This window comes from Melitaea cinxia, chromosome 9, assembly GCF_905220565.1.
Source record: "Melitaea cinxia chromosome 9, ilMelCinx1.1, whole genome shotgun sequence".
Lineage (NCBI taxonomy): Eukaryota > Metazoa > Arthropoda > Insecta > Lepidoptera > Nymphalidae > Melitaea > Melitaea cinxia.
In genome coordinates this window covers 3,808,471-3,824,838 of record NC_059402.1, presented here as the reverse complement: position 1 = coordinate 3,824,838, position 16,368 = coordinate 3,808,471, and the positions used below count along the sequence as shown (strand labels likewise).

The following is a 16,368-nucleotide window of genomic DNA, read 5'->3' as shown; positions in this document are numbered from 1 at the left end:
CATAATTATGAATTAATAGAAGTACAAAATTATTTTGGTTTTACTACCAATTAGTAATTTAGTATTTTCGCTAAGTAATAATTCGCTTCAGCCTGTAATATCCCACTACTGGGCATAGGCCTCTTTCCCCATGTAGGAGAAGGATCAGAGCTTAATCGACCACGCTGCTGCAATGCGGGTTGGCGGATATATTCCCTACTATAAGTAACAATCGCCATCAGGTGTACATGATAACAACCGGGACCGACGGCTTAACGTGCTCTCCGTGCTCACGGTGGAGAGACCCACAAGGACTGCACAAACACCCACACAGCAAAAACCTGTATGGCCAATACAAATGTTTGTCATGTGCGGGGATCAAACCCGCAACCGCTAGTGCAACAGGTACAGTTCATGGCTGTGACCGCTGCGCCAACGCGGCGTCAAGTAATAATTCAGCTTCAAAAATCTTAAATTGTTTTATTTATTTATAACAAAAAAACTGGTGATTATAGAGTTCATCATAAAAATTAAAAGTAATTATTAATTATTGGCTATTTTAATGGTAATAAAAAGGAAATAATCTCGAAACTGTGTTTCAGTACGGAATTAGTTATTCCGTTTTCTTTTAAATCGTAATACTTTCTAATTTCCTTTGCTTTTAAATCTGAACGTAACCACAACAAGATTTAACAATCAGCTGTGTTGCGTCATTTTGACAATTGAGTGTGATCATGCGATAATTAGACTTTGGACTTGCGAGTTATTCGCATATTTTTTTTTATATTAATTTTATGTTAGTCGAATAAGATGAAATGAGCTTAGTGTATTACAGTGTTTTTGTTCGAAATTGATACTTGGGTACTTAATTTAATCATGTATAATCCAGCAATAACGGTTAGACGTATCGATGTTTTACTTCGTATTTTAAACGGTCGTAAAACAATTGTATCTTCACATTTAGTACGTGCCTATTCTTCTGAGGGTAAAATTACTATAGGAAATGTAAGCAAAGACATCACAAAGCCGAAAAAGCTAGAATACGTACCCAGGAAATATGGTAAGTACGATTGTTTACATTTTTTCTAACCTATAAAATAGGTTACAAAATAATGTTCATTTCTGAGAAGTTGATGATACTTAAAAACTCACTATTGACTATGTAAGTCCAGTTAGTAAACTACAGTATTTTTTTTCTACAGTATTTTAGTGCAACAGTTGCTAATAGAAATTTTATTTCAAGATTCAGGTATTTCTTATTAGATAGCAGTTATTTTTCTATGTGCTTGTCTATAACGGACATCATTTTGTAATTATAATAGGTCGCATAACTTTTATAAGTTATTAATCTTGGCAATATATTTCTTATTAATGCAATTATATTGACATTGAAATAATTTGTAAAGTAAAATGAAAATTTTTTAGTAAAACTTTAAGCTTAGAGCATTTTGTACTTAAATTAAGTTTCACATAATTGTACCATTTTTTAATGGACTTTATTTTCAGTATGATCAGCTAAATACATTTGCCAAATATATCATTGAGTAAATAAGAAAGTTATTATCATTACTATTCAAGGACCATTATAAATAATACAAATATTGATTTTAGTGATAACTGAAGATTCAGAGTTAAAAACACTAACACAAAGCACTCTCCGCAATTTAAGATGGATGATGCAAAAAGACATCTTAGGTCAGGATATGTTTTTATTGGGAAGACCTGGACCTAGTCGGTATGTTTTTTAGTCTAAGATCTGAACTACACATGATCTTCAATCATCTGCTTAGTGGATAAAAATTATTTTACCATCTACTATATTTTACCATCTACTTTATTATGTTAAAGATAAATCGCGTAAGGGTTACCAACCACCATTCTAACCAGATTTTAGCAGGCAACCCTATGGTTATTTCGATGTAAGGCTTTATTAGTTAGACATGTGGATAAAACTAATTAGTATCAATATAAACATAATTACCTGCTTATACCTTCAACCCAGTAGTCATTCATGCCAGGAAAATAATAGACAAACAAAAAAATAGACAACAAAGGTTATTTTTATCCTCTTAACCTGTCTTTACATTTTTTTTTCAAATATGTCGTTTTTAAAGTTACTTAGTAATGAGCTATAAGTTCCTGCTTTTTAATTTTTTCCACTTATAATTTCGGTTATGGTATGCTTACATGTATACAAAAAATAATGCCTAAATGGAAGGATACCTGTTTTGAAACATATATAATTAATAAAAACAATCATAAAAAATAATTATTTCTTATTATCTTATTGTAGGAGAAAAGTGGCGTTACAGTATTTGGAGTTGACTCAAAGAGAATTAGAATATGTTGCTTTATCGAGGGACACAACAGAAGCTGACCTTAAACAGAGAAGGGAGATCAAAAGTTCCACCGCTAAGTACTTTGATCAGGTAATGGTGAAAAATGTGAAATGTCAGTTCTGTCAACCTGGTTCCTATAGACAGAAAACGATTCTTTTTGCCTACGAAGTGTTTAATTTTGATCATACTGATTTGGAATATAGGAACTGGGCTATAGTAGATATAATAATGTACATAGCGCACTCAAGAATGTTTTTTTAAGTACGAAAAAATATCTGATGTCTCGTTTGGACATAAATTAATAGTTTAAAAATATTATATCGGGATTATGTCGTATTTATCAAATCAATAAAATATTTAACTACCAGTTAAATGAAATGTTAAGATTGACTATTAATTTTAAACATTGCTTGCCGATCCTGGGTTGTATGTCTGTTAAAAATTTTGTTTTAATTTTTTTTGTTGTAAGCTTTTACAGGCAAAATATTGAAGGAAGAAAAATTGCTACTCTTTAGTTAAATTTATTTATCACTATCATGATGTAATGATGATTTATCACTAGCGATCTCTGTCCGTCCATATTATTTTACATGATAAGTAATCACCAACATATCATATACTAAAACCTTCTCCGAAACACACTGCATCTTATGATATAAGTATAATTCCGATTGGTTTACAAGTTTTCGCAGTATAACCGAACCAAAAAACTGGTTCTCCATTTATACATCATCACCTTAGCCTATAGCAGTCCACTGCTGGACATAGGCCTCCACAAGTTCGCGCCAAAAATGGCGTAAACTCATGTGTTTTGCCCATAGTCACCACCCACTCCATTATTCAAACTCCATTTATTAGTATAGATTATTTGTTTACATTATCATTATAATGAATTAATTCATACAATTATTCAACTTTACTGTTTTTTCTAGAGTGCAGTGCGAGCAGCAATAGAAGGTCGTGTGCTTGTAATAGAAGGAATTGAAAAAGCAGAACGAAATGTGTTGCCAGTGTTAAATAATCTTCTAGAAAATAGGGAAATGCATTTAGAAGATGGGAGGTTTTTGATACCGGCTTCAAGATATGATAAGTTATTGCAGGTGGGTTTAATCTAAAGTAACTAGAGTATATTTGTCACAAAATTTGAATCTTAAAAACAACTTACGATTATATATGTTGTCATACGTAAAGTATGTTTACTGTCTATGGATACGGTTCAGCCGGTAATATCCCACTACTGGGCATAGGCCTCATTTCCCACGTAGAAGGATCAGAGCTTAATCCACTACGCTGCTCCAATCCAGGTTGGCAGATATATTCCCTACTATTAGTAACGATCGCTATAAGGTGTACATGATAACAACCGGAACCGACGGCTTCGGCTATGCTCTCGCATTCTCCGAGGCACGGTGGGGAGAGCCACAAGGAGTGCATAAATACCCAGACCACGGCAAACATTTGTGTGGCCAATACAAATGTTTGTCATGTGCGGGGATCGAAGCCGCATCCGCCAGCGCAATAGCCACAAACCAGTGCTGTGACAATTACCCCATCGCGTCGTCATCGTTTTTAGTATTAGTCGTAGTAGTCGACGTCTTCGTCGTTTTTACTATGGATACATTTAGCGATAATTTGTATTAGTGTTGTATGTCTGCTAAATTCTTCAAATTTGCGTAACTTTCTTCAAACAAATCATTACAATTAAAATTCCGTTACTTACGATCCGTTCCATTTTGAACTCAAAATATTCGAAATGGAACAATTCCTAAAAACCCAATATTTATTTTTTAAATAGAAACGAGGCTTGTGTAATCTATAACTATCACAGAAATTCTAAGTGATTTGAAATCAATAAATATATGATCCTTAATCTATAAACAGGAACACGGACCAGAAGAAGTATCAAAATGGCGCTTAGTGAGGGTAGATGAAAACTTTCGCGTTATAGCGCTGGGGTTGCCAGTACCGAAGTATACAGGGCAACCGCTCGACCCGCCTCTGCGTTCCCGATTTCAGGCGAGAGATGTCGCCACTATTGGATTTGGGGTAAGAGGAGCAATAAATTTATACTAATATTATAAGGCTGAAATTTTTTTTGCTTTTTTGAACGTGGTAATCTCAGGAAAGACTGGTTTGAATTGAAAAAATCTTTTTGTGTTGGACATTTACTGAGGATAGGCTGCTATATAATATTTTCATACGTTTTTCCTTAATTTAAAGGTTACCGCGGGGCATAGAATATAATGTATTAAATAAACTGAAGTAATATGTAAACGTTGAACTCCTGATCAAAAATATATAATGTTTGAAGTTCAATTCGTCACGGTGTTCTGCTGTGTTGGCGAAAGTTTTCTACCAGAGAGCAGATTACCGAACCATTTGGAACTAATGTTTAAATTTGTTACAAATATATTTTTAAATATATCTGCTGCTAGTGGGAGTCAAATCCGAAACGGTAAATGTCACGTCTATACCACTCCGAGAACGATTCAAACAACAGTTTATGCCCGTTTATGTTGTAAAATATTCAAATAAAAAAGAATATAAACTAATATTAGAGACTATAAATAGATATAATATATAGAAATAGTACATATATAAATAACTCAACGCAGAACAGAAAGCAGGGCTACTACAAACTGCGCCAACGAGCTAATCAAATTAGTATTTAAAGTGTTATATTTTAGGATACAAAACAGACGCATTTATAGCTGAAGAATCTGTAAACTATTTATTAAACATTTTACTAGCCAAAGAGATAAACATTTCGTACTCTTATAATAAATTCTAAAAGCAATTAATAGCATTTAACAATTTAATTACGTTTTAATTAGAAAAATTTAAATATTTCATAGCATGATTATCATAAAAAGTTATTTCAAATATGCCGTACATAGTAAGGAACAATTTTACAAGTTCTTCCATTAAGATTTTTGCGATAATGACAGTACGCTCTCGTTAATAGTCGAAGTGTTCGAGTTAAACTTTTTATTCAGCGATTCAGGCATAAATATGTGGACTTGTTTCTTCACTTTACCAACATCCGGTATAAGTTTCTTGTTGACCATTTCCGCGTACTGTTTTTCAACGGCAATTCTGTCGTTGGCCATTTTCTGACGCGTCTCGATGACACTCGCCTTCATGTCTTTGACCTTTTTGTTTTCCTTAATCCTTGTGTCGTGTCGTGGCGTACTTTTAACGTTTCGTGACTGTCGGGCGTAGTTCTCGATCGTGTTCGCCGATGTCGGCATGTGAAATTCCTGACGATCGATAATACCATTCGTTTTCGCATCGACGATCTGCTTAACCTCTTTAGTCCTCAAATCTGCTGCTGTTTTCGATTTCGTTAAATTACGCCTTTGGATTTCCGGCCAGCTGTGTCTAGGCTGCGACATTCTCTCGACGTTTTCTAGTGTCAAGAGATTGACCTTCCCGGCTAGATCGAGCCATTGGAGTACTCTGTCTGACAGTTCTGTATTTTCTTTTGCTTCGGCTCTGGCTGTGCGATTGCTCTTAACAGCCCTCATGTTATCAACCTCTAAATTAAGTCGGAAACTGTTGATATCGCACAGAGGTTGGGGTGACGCCTTGATAATGAAGTCGTCTTCGCAGTTCTCAACGTCGGTCAGGTTTAATTTTTCAATATGTGGTTCAACTCGTTCCGGAACTTTTTCATTTCTAATTACGAAGTTAATTTTTCTGAGACAATCCGTCAAATCGTCACGGTGACTCAATGAGCTTCTTATGTTTCTGCTCAACGTAGATTTCGCGCTGCTAGCTGATGAATGCGGTCTCCGACGCTTAGCACACAGTTTTTGAAAGTGAGGATCGTCTTGCGTTAGTATTGCGTGTCGGAATCCGTCGACCCATACGGTCCTAATGTACATAGGGCGCTGAGAAGACTGCCAGAGAGCTGGCATATTACACCGCTGGTTAAAATTTCAACCTTCCAGACACGCGATAGACCATAATCGGTGTAAATGTTTGCTTCTCCCTCATAATTGATTGTTATTTTCGACGATTAAAAGCTTGACGTGCTGAAATAAAACGTTATGATTAATATTTAGTAGACACGGATGTTTGTTGATTTTAATCAAATTTGCCAAATCAAACCCAAATTCAACCAAATGACTACAAATTATAACTAAAGTAATAAAGCGAAAATGAATATACATAAATTAGATTAGTAAAAAATTGTAATAAAAACAATTTGATTTATTTTTTATTTTTTATAAAACCATTATTTTTGTTTAGATTAAAAATAATAATATATCCGTGACTAAACTATACAGCATAAAAGCAATTAGTAATTAGAGTCATAAATTGAATTGGGTTAAAAAAATGCAAAGTTTTTGTAAGCCGCAAAAGTAAAAAATAACAACACAAAACAAAAAAATAGTTTTTTTTTACGAAACTATAACGTATGTAATAATGAATTTGAACACGTTGAATGATCTATTATAGCAACATTTCTTTCAATTTGTCTGTGAATTGATAAATTCGACAGTCATGCGTGATGTAATATAATTAGCGGGAACGTGAGGGGGAGTTTCATGAATGAGTGGTAGCAAGTACGGCGATTTTTACTAAGTTTTCTTGTTTATTTCGTAATGCTGTTCGTTGTTTGTAAATGGAAGAGGTTTTTTTTTTATTATATATAACTAGTTCGGCAAACAAGCGTACGGCTCACCTGATGGTAAGCGACCCTATCCCCATCCCTTCAGGAGCTCTGGTCACCTTACTCACCGGGCTGCTCCATATTTTGAGCAGGAAATTACCTGCTGTGCCTTACTTCAGTTCAGTTAGATATTTTTGTATAACAGAATATAAAAAAATATATGTGGCTGATAATAAAATTTTTTATCTATCGACAGACTACTTATTTTTAAAAATGCTACGTACTTTTTTACGTTCTGTAAATATTTTAATAAAAACGTATAATTTTAATGAAATCCTTTTGCTACACTTTCAAACAACTTCTTTTTTGTGACAATAAAAAATGTATGAAGATTTTACCCTATTCTATATGATTATAATGTTCATATACGAAAAATAACCAAAATAAACATTCAAATGACAGATAACTTAAAAAAAGCATCAAAAACGTCAAAACGTAATTGTGTATGCTCGCAAAGGAAAAAAACCGACTTCAATTACGAAATCGTCAAGTAATATAACGTAAGTCAACGTAAAAATAGTCGAGTAAATACGCATTATTAGATATATACTTGAAAAATACTTGTTAGATCTTAATTAAATTAAAATGGGACCACGTGGCACGTATCACTTTTCGATTAAAAAAAGTTATCGAAATCCACTCGACCCAGTCAAAAGTTCTGGAGTAAGTTAAATCAAAAATACTATATTTTTTGGTAGTCGGTTAAAAATGTTATCAAATTCTGTCACGCTCATAGAATCGACCGCGTGGACAATTTTTTTTTTTAATATCTAAGCACACGTGCAAATATTTTTCTACTCTTTGTATTATGAAAAATGTACCCAAAAATATTTTTACAGTAGTGTTACAAAATATGTATGACAAAACACAGTAGTTATTCCTGGTTCTATTTTATCTAAACTTTTGTTTAGAAATTTTTGTACTCCTTAAACTTTGTTATGTATATATTCCGATTTTATAATAAATATAACTACTATATATTTAATTGATAAAAAAATATTATTACACGTTTTGGTAAAAGTTAAGGACTGGCCTATTGTAAAAATAATGTATATTGTTGATAAATTGACAAAAAAAACTGGGTTGTCTGGAAGAAATGGCTAATTAGCCATAAGTCCGCCCATTGTACTTCACTGTCTGTAACTATCTTTATGCTTCGTTTGTAATATATTTGTGGTGTACAATAAAGTATAAATAAATAAATACCCGTTAACTAACTGAAAGCAACGCAAACGTAAATTGATTTTAAACTATTTCATAAACCATAATTGTGAATGAAGTAAACAAGATTGATTAAACATTAAATATGATAACGTTAAAACTGTTTATAAAGCAACACGCACTCTTGCATGCGTGCAAATAAAAAAAAAAATATAGTGGAACTTACCACTTTATTTTAATCTTAATTGAAGATGTCCATATTTGCGACAGTCAATCTCCATCACTACTTGTATATCTTACACTTAATCTTTTTAAACTCAGTTTTAAAAAATCTATGAAATTTGACTGTAAATTTACAAAGTACGGGTTACATAATTTTTTTTGTATTTTAGTTAAAATATGATACAAAAAAGACCATCGAGTTGAAATATAACGCGAAATGTCGACGTCACGGCGTATTTCCGCGACGCGAGTGACTGGTCTGGACGACCCGTTGTTACGATCACGACTTTTGTCTTGAAATTTCAAATAAAGCTCTGTCCATAACTCCGTTCTTATTCTTGTTGAAAGTATCTAAAATTTTGGTTCGTTGGATGGCTAACGGATTGACACTGTGGTCAAAACCATTGATTATTGTGTAATATAATCACAGTACAGTAGACAAAATTCATTTTTTTCTTTCTATTCTTTTTTCTTCATTTTTATTGAAACATATCTAATACTCAAATGTAATTTATGCATTTATCAAGATCATAGTTTTATCAAGAAACGACGCGCAGTGGAGTATGGTAGAACAACGCATATGAAAAATGATTTCTTGCACTTACGGAAATAGGGTACTTTCCGTCGTTTGCCATTGCTTTCAATTTAGTGATATTTCGTGGGTTAGGTTTTCGTCTATTATATATTTATAAATTAGCTGCTACTTGTTACTACTGACGAAGATATATAAAAATATCTAATATGAATTTTAGAACAAACATCAAAATCAATTGCGTTTTTATAGTTCAATATTACTATAATAGTCCAATCATTTTAGGCATCTTAAACCGCAACCTGCGGATAAATTCCTAGTGAACTGAATTTTTGTATACACCTTTATTACAGCGTTGCAATGAAGATGTGAAAAATCGACATTGGTATCGTGCCGGCTAAAAAAGTTATAACGGTCAAAAGGTCAAAACGACCTGTTTCTCGGAGGTCATTATAAAGACTGTTTGTCGTAAAATAATCTATAAAAAATGCTTCTTGCAAAAAAAATAATTAGGAAATCTCAGTTATCAAATACTTTATATATCGACCGAGTTTATTTTATTAAACGTAATTTAACGCGAAGTTACTGTAAGCGTGGGTTTACTTTTTTAACTTGCGATGGTTGAATTACATCATGCAACGATCCTGTGTATTTGAATATTTGCTTCAAAAATACGACGATTCTAAGTTTTCGAACTTTTTTATTATTATTGTCATTTTGTAACTTTAATTAAGGAATATGCATTGAAAATAATTATTTTGTGTAAATTAAATAATTATTGGTCACTGAAAAAGAATATTTGATTATTTGCACTATTATTATTAAGTATATATTTTTTAGTATTATTATTGATCACACCTTTTCTTTTTAGTAATCCTAATATTTTGGACATTTTCATTTGCAATTTTGCCACTAATTTGAAATAGTGTAAAGAAAAAATGAAAATTTTAAGCAGTTTTTTTTTTGTTATGTTTAATTAATGTAGATTTAGACTTCGTCAAGTAAACAATTATTCACAAGAATTCTTTATGTTTAATTGTTTATACTTAATAGCGATCGTTACTCACAGTAGGAAATACATCCGCCAACCCGCATTGGGAGAAGTGTGGTGGATTAAGCTCTGATTCTTCTCGTACATGAGGAAAGAGGCTTATGAGCAATGGGATATAACAGGCTGGAGCGAAATGTTTATACATAAGTAAAATAATACTTGCAACTTTATTAATGAAATTTCAAATGTGCCCTTCCGAACAGGTTGTTGAAATTAAAAATTATGTTACTCTAGTAAATTAAGAAATTTACGATTTTCAATATTAGTATAGAACTATAGACAGTTGAAAGTTACTTGATGTAATTTCTAATAGCCAAATAAGTATATATGTGTTATCTTATATATTAGTACGTTAAGGTTAAGGATGTTTGTCTCCCTTTAAAAAAAAAGCCTCCACATAAATATATATATCATTTTATAGATAAGCGCTTGCTCTACCGGTATGAACAACTAAATTTATTATTGCTTTTGTTTTTGTAAAACAATTAATTACTAAAATTATATATATGACGGCATTAATTTTGAAAAAACGTCAAAATGATCGACGGTCGGTAATTTTTTTACTTATTTTGTGTGAATTATTCGCACGGGTAATGCTAGTGTTATATAATTAAATAATCCCAATATATTCAATAAAATATGTACGTATCCTGTAAGTTATAATGTGCAAAATTTTAACAAATCCAATTTCAAAAATGTACAAATAAATTACAATAAACTAAACCAGCAAATTACGTTAACGATAAATCTAAGTCACGTGACAAAAGCTAGACTTATTTTAAATGTCGTAGAGCTCGGCGCATGTCAACATATCCCGTAACACAGCACACGGATGACAGATAATTGACGAAAACAGACTACTGATCATTACGATATCCTTAAAACTGCGGAACATGACACCTTTTATTGCAAACAAAAAAAAAAACAGAAAATTTAAAAATCAATCCACTTACCCTTCCGCCTAACTATTCTTCTAGATATAGTCTACGTATTTAAGTCAAACGGATTGGGCATAAAATATATGCTAGATCCTACTATCTACCCAAGTGGATAATCATTGAACTATGCATCGGTTTTTTTATTCAACTCTTGAAGTATCTATTCACCCACCAATCCAATCAGTCATTTATCTATCTACCTTTTTCTCCAACTATTTAGATATAAGTACTTCCGTATATTCCCTCATCAATTGATACATTTAGATGGGTGGCATGTGCCTATCTTGCAGGACGCGAAACTACATACAAAATGTTCTCTGTGATTAACTATAAGAAACAATATCAAGGGATATCCGTTCCTCTTCAATATACGTTCAGCCTAACGATTCCCGGTCCTTTATCATTAACTTCGTGACATCCAGGATCACGCGATAATATCGACAGGAGACATTATAAATTCAATGATTTTCGTATAATATCGAAAAGCCAAACTGTTAGTTCGCACGAAACATTAAGTTTTATGCGCCAAAATTAGTAGTTTTGGAATGTTCGAAGACCCTAATCGCGATCTAGCGGTAGTTGATACGATCTCTGTAAAGTAATTTTGGAAATTTGTCTCTACTGCGAATTCGTGTTTCGGGTTGTAAGTTGAATGTTAACAGCCTTAAAACAAAAACGATTAAAACTTATTTTGTGGTCATTAAATGTCGTAATTTAATTTTAAAATACGGTCAAATTTTAGTACCACATTATTGATTGGTTGTTAATTTTATTGGTCGATATGTCCTTCAGTTGCTTGGACTGTATTCGCAGTTTAATAGTTAAAATATATCGTATGTACTAATATTTTCAAATGAAAATATAACAATAATACATTTTTTGTATAAATATACATCTTCTCATACTTGTGTATGAGGGCTACATTTATTTTCTTAACTTTTTTAAAATAACAAATGAATATTAAATAAATAATTAATTTTCTTTTTCAGTTTCTTGATGTTAATTATACTGTCAATGAAAAATAATTTCTGATATTTTTAACCGACTTCAAAAAAAGAAGGAGGTTACTCAATTCGACCGTATATATATATATATATTTTTTTTTTATGTATGTTCGGAGATAACTTCTTCGTTTATGAACCGATTTTGATAATTCTTTTTTTGTTGGAAAGGAGATATTCATAGTTTGGTACCATGATAAGGAAACCAGGATCTGATGATGGGATCCCAGAGAAATCGAGGGAAACTTTCAAAAATCGTAAGGGTGACTAGTAAATTTAATCATGTTTTCATTAGGTACTGTAAAGCACTACTATTTAATAAAGATCTGGAGTCGATCTGATGATGGAGAAGAGAGATAGTCGAGGGAACTCTTCAACAATTTATAGCAATTACCTGCTTTTTGAACTTAATTCGTTTCTATTGATGAGAACTTTGCACCTGTATGAGTTATAAGTGCCATTACAGTCTGATGATGGAGACAATAGTTAGTCGAGGGAACTCTTTAACGATTTATAGCAATTACCTGCTGTTTGAACTTAATTCGTTTCTGTTGATGAGAACTTTGCATATATATGAGTTATAAATGCCATTTCAGTCTGATGATGGAGACGAAAAATAGTCGAGGGTACTCTTCAACGACTTATAGCAATTACCTGCTGTTTGAACTTAATTCGTTTCTATTGATGAGAACTTTGCATATATATGAGTTATAAGTGCCATTTCAGTCTGATGATGGAGACGAAAGATAGTCGAGGGTACTCTTCAACGACTTATAGCAATTACCTGCTGTTTGAACTTAATTCGTTTCTATTGATGAGAACTTTGCATATATATGAGTTATAAGTGCCATTTCAGTCTGATGATGGAGACGAAAGATAGTCGGGGGTACTCTTCAACGACTTATAGCAATTACCTGCTGTTTGAACTTAATTCGTTTCTATTGATGAGAAATTTGCACCTATATAAGTTACAAGTGCCATTAAAGTCTGATGATGGAGACGAAAGATAGTCGAGGGAACTCTTTAAGAATTTATAGCAATTACCTGCTTTTTGAACTTAATTCGTTTCTATTGATGAGAACTTTCCACCTGTATGAGTTATAAGTGCCATTACAGTCTGATGATGGAGACAAAAGTTAGTCGAGGGAACTCTTTAACGATTTATAGCAATTACCTGCTGTTTGAACTTAATTCGTTTCTATTGATGAGAACTTTGCATATATATGAGTTATAAATGCCATTTCAGTCTGATGATGGAGACGAAAGATAGTCGGGGGTACTCTTCAACGACTTATAGCAATTACCTGCTGTTTGAACTTAATTCGTTTCTATTGATGAGAAATTTGCACCTATATAAGTTACAAGTGCCATTAAAGTCTGATGATGGAGACGAAAGATAGTCGAGGGAACTCTTTAAGAATTTATAGCAATTACCTGCTTTTTGAACTTAATTCGTTTCTATTGATGAGAACTTTGCACCTGTATGAGTTATAAGTGCCATTACAGTCTGATGATGGAGACAAAAGGTAGTCGAGGGAACTCTTTAACGGTTTATAGCAATTACCTGCTGTTTGAACTTAATTCGTTTCTATTGATGAGAACTTTGCATATATATGTGTTATAAGTGCCATTTCAGTCTGATGAGGGTTACGAAAGATAGTCGAGGGAACTTTTCAACGATTTATAGCAATTACCTGCTGTGTGATCATCTGTGTCGCAGGACCAGGTTTGATGATGGAGCCCATAAACACTCGAGGGAATTTCAGTTACCTTTTGCTGTTTGACGACCGCTTTGATATAATGGTGCATGTGCCGTGTCAGCGGCGCCTAAACACCGACGGTCGCGGGTTTTATTCCAGCTCGGATTGGATATTTATGTTTATATAAATATTTATTTTTGGTCTAGTTGTTAATCCTTGTGGTTCTCCCAACCTAGCCTCGGAGAACACGCTAGGCTGTCAGTCCCGGTTGTTATTACGTACACCTGATAGCGAACTTTACTCATAGTATGTCGACGCATTAGCGCAGCGGTCACAGCACCGGCTGTTGCGCTGGCGTTAGTGGGTTCAATCCTCGCGCACGACAGACATTTGTATTGGTTATACAGATGTTTGTCATGATCTGGGTGTTTGTGCTTGTGTATTGTGTATGTTTCCGAACCCCAGACATAAGAGAAAAAGCATCCTTGTTAGGTCTACCCATCACTAAAAATTGTAAAATAAAATAATTTTTAACAAAAAAAAAACCGACTTCAAAAAGGAAACTAAAAAGTGAAAAATAAATTTACTTAGTACAAAGTAATTCGTATTTTGATTTAGTTAATCAGAAATGATTAAATAAATATTTTATAATTTTGAAGTTGGTGCCAAGTAAATACTACAACAACCTGGCTACAATAACAAATACAAACAACACACACACAACAAACAAGTACAAAAAATATTATTAGATATGTCAAAACAATAACAGAATAATAACAGTATTCAACCTAATAGTCAATGAAACAAATTATGAAAGAAAACTGAATACAACTTATGAGTAGTAGATACTAGAGTAGTTATGGTTTTACTTGGCACCGACTTCAAAATTATAAAATATTTATTTAATCATTTCTGATTAACTAATCAAAATACGAATTACTTTGTACTAAGTAAATTTATTTTTCACTTTTTAGTTTCCTTTTTGAAGTCGGTTTTTTTTGTTAAAAATTATTTTTGTAATAACTATTTAACTGTCACAGCGAAAAGATTAAAGATATTCACTTTTTTTTTGAGAATCAGGATACACTGGGAAATAATGCATTTAACAATAAATATACTTATTTATTTATAATAAGTAAAATTGCAAACTACACTGTTTTTTTTAAATAAATAGAGGCTTACCTAGTAATTATTTAACCTGATTAATAGTAAACTGTAACTGTGGCTTTATTTCCGATTTCACATTTTGATTTTTCAAGCCTCAAAGAAAACCGTTCCGAAAATGAGTCCGAATATCCTAAACGCTGAGAGTGATGCTTTACAGCATATTCAGTTGGAGCAAGGAACTCGTATTGGTACAAAAGTATGCCTTTACTATACCAACACGTAATATAAAATAACAAGGGTCAACTTACGTTTTTATTTTAGATTTTTATTGAAGTAACAATTCTTTACGATCGTTTGACTTGGGGAGTAAGCTGGTGAATGCGTGACGAGAGCGTTATGAAAAATATGATCGGGCGAAGCGAACGGAGCAAGAGAGAGGTGCAAGCACGAATTTTATATCTCTCTTTCTCTCATAGCCAGTTAAGTTTTGTATATCTAAGTCACAAAAGCAATAAGTTTTACTTCAGTCGAGTGGTCTAAAGCACACTCGTTTTTTCTTGTCTTGTCTTGTCTTTGTCGTTCGTTTGTATCGCAATCGTTCTTAAAGAGTAAACTTCAGTCCCGTGTCGGAGCTGGCACACACACACACACACATTTGTTTGTTACAGTAACCTGTTACAGTTTTAAGAGTAAAGCTATATGTATCTAAAAAAATAAGTGAATTCAATCTCAGTGCCTATATATTTAAAATAGAATACGGGCTACATTTCCTACGTTAAGTAAAACTAGACTATATTCAAATGTGATCGCTATCACATGTCGTTACGTGCGACCTCTAAACGTCGGCGAACTTTCTATAGACAAACAGTCACAGATAATTTATGTATTTACCTAACTGATCTAAATACGACACATTATGTAGAGTTTTATTATAAACTAACTTTTACGTCCAACTTTCTTTGCTTAGATTTTACTTTGTTACAATTTATTACAATTTCTTTTAGAGATGTGATACATACATATACTTCTAGACAATACGTCAAAATAAAATATACACGAAATTTTTAATAAAACAACCAGGATCATAACTGCGAATACCACTTTCAATCTTTTTAACCGACTCCAAAAAAGGAAGAGGATACTCAATTGAACCGATTTTGATAATTCTCTTTTTGTTGGAAAGGAGATATCCTAAGTGTGGTTCCATGATAAGGAAACCAGGATCTGATCATGGGATCCCTGAGAAATCGAGGGAAACTCTCGAAAATCCGCATAAATTTTTACTCTGTGTACCGATTTTGATGATTTTTAAGTTAATCGAAAGCTGATGTTTATTATAAGGCCACAATGAAATTTCATCGAGATCTGATTACGACTTTTGGAGTAATCTTTGATAATGCGTATTTACTTGACTATTTTTTCGTCTACTTAGGTTGTATTACTTGTCGATGTAATTGAAGTCGATTTTTTTTGTTTGCCAACAAACACAATTATTGCAGCAGATTTTGCGCGATGCTGGAGCAAATATCTACAGACAAACAAAGATGATTAAATAATTGTTATTGCTTTTATTGTTATTATAACCCTTATAATTAATTCCCTTTCCTAAATGTCTCTCATGTACAGACATCACACCGTTACAATTTTATTGCATGTATTA

General features: G+C 32.7%; 2 protein-coding genes across 2 annotated transcripts in view; one reads left to right on the top strand and one right to left on the bottom strand.

Moving 5' to 3' along the window:
• Positions 1–855: 855 nt before the first annotated feature.
• Positions 856–16,368, top strand: part of LOC123656304 (von Willebrand factor A domain-containing protein 8) — a 32,434-nt gene continuing 16,921 nt past the window's right edge. Inside the window, exons 1-5 of the mRNA XM_045592010.1 lie at positions 856–1,039; positions 1,591–1,714; positions 2,273–2,408; positions 3,251–3,418; positions 4,200–4,364. Coding sequence (XP_045447966.1) covers positions 856–1,039; positions 1,591–1,714; positions 2,273–2,408; positions 3,251–3,418; positions 4,200–4,364 — 777 coding nt within the window. The remainder of the gene's footprint in view (positions 1,040–1,590; positions 1,715–2,272; positions 2,409–3,250; positions 3,419–4,199; positions 4,365–16,368) is intronic.
• LOC123656305 lies at positions 5,027–6,358 on the bottom strand. Its single transcript, XM_045592011.1, has one exon. It carries the CDS (start codon positions 6,236–6,238, stop codon positions 5,243–5,245), a length of 996 nt encoding a protein of 331 aa, XP_045447967.1. The 5' UTR covers positions 6,239–6,358; the 3' UTR covers positions 5,027–5,242.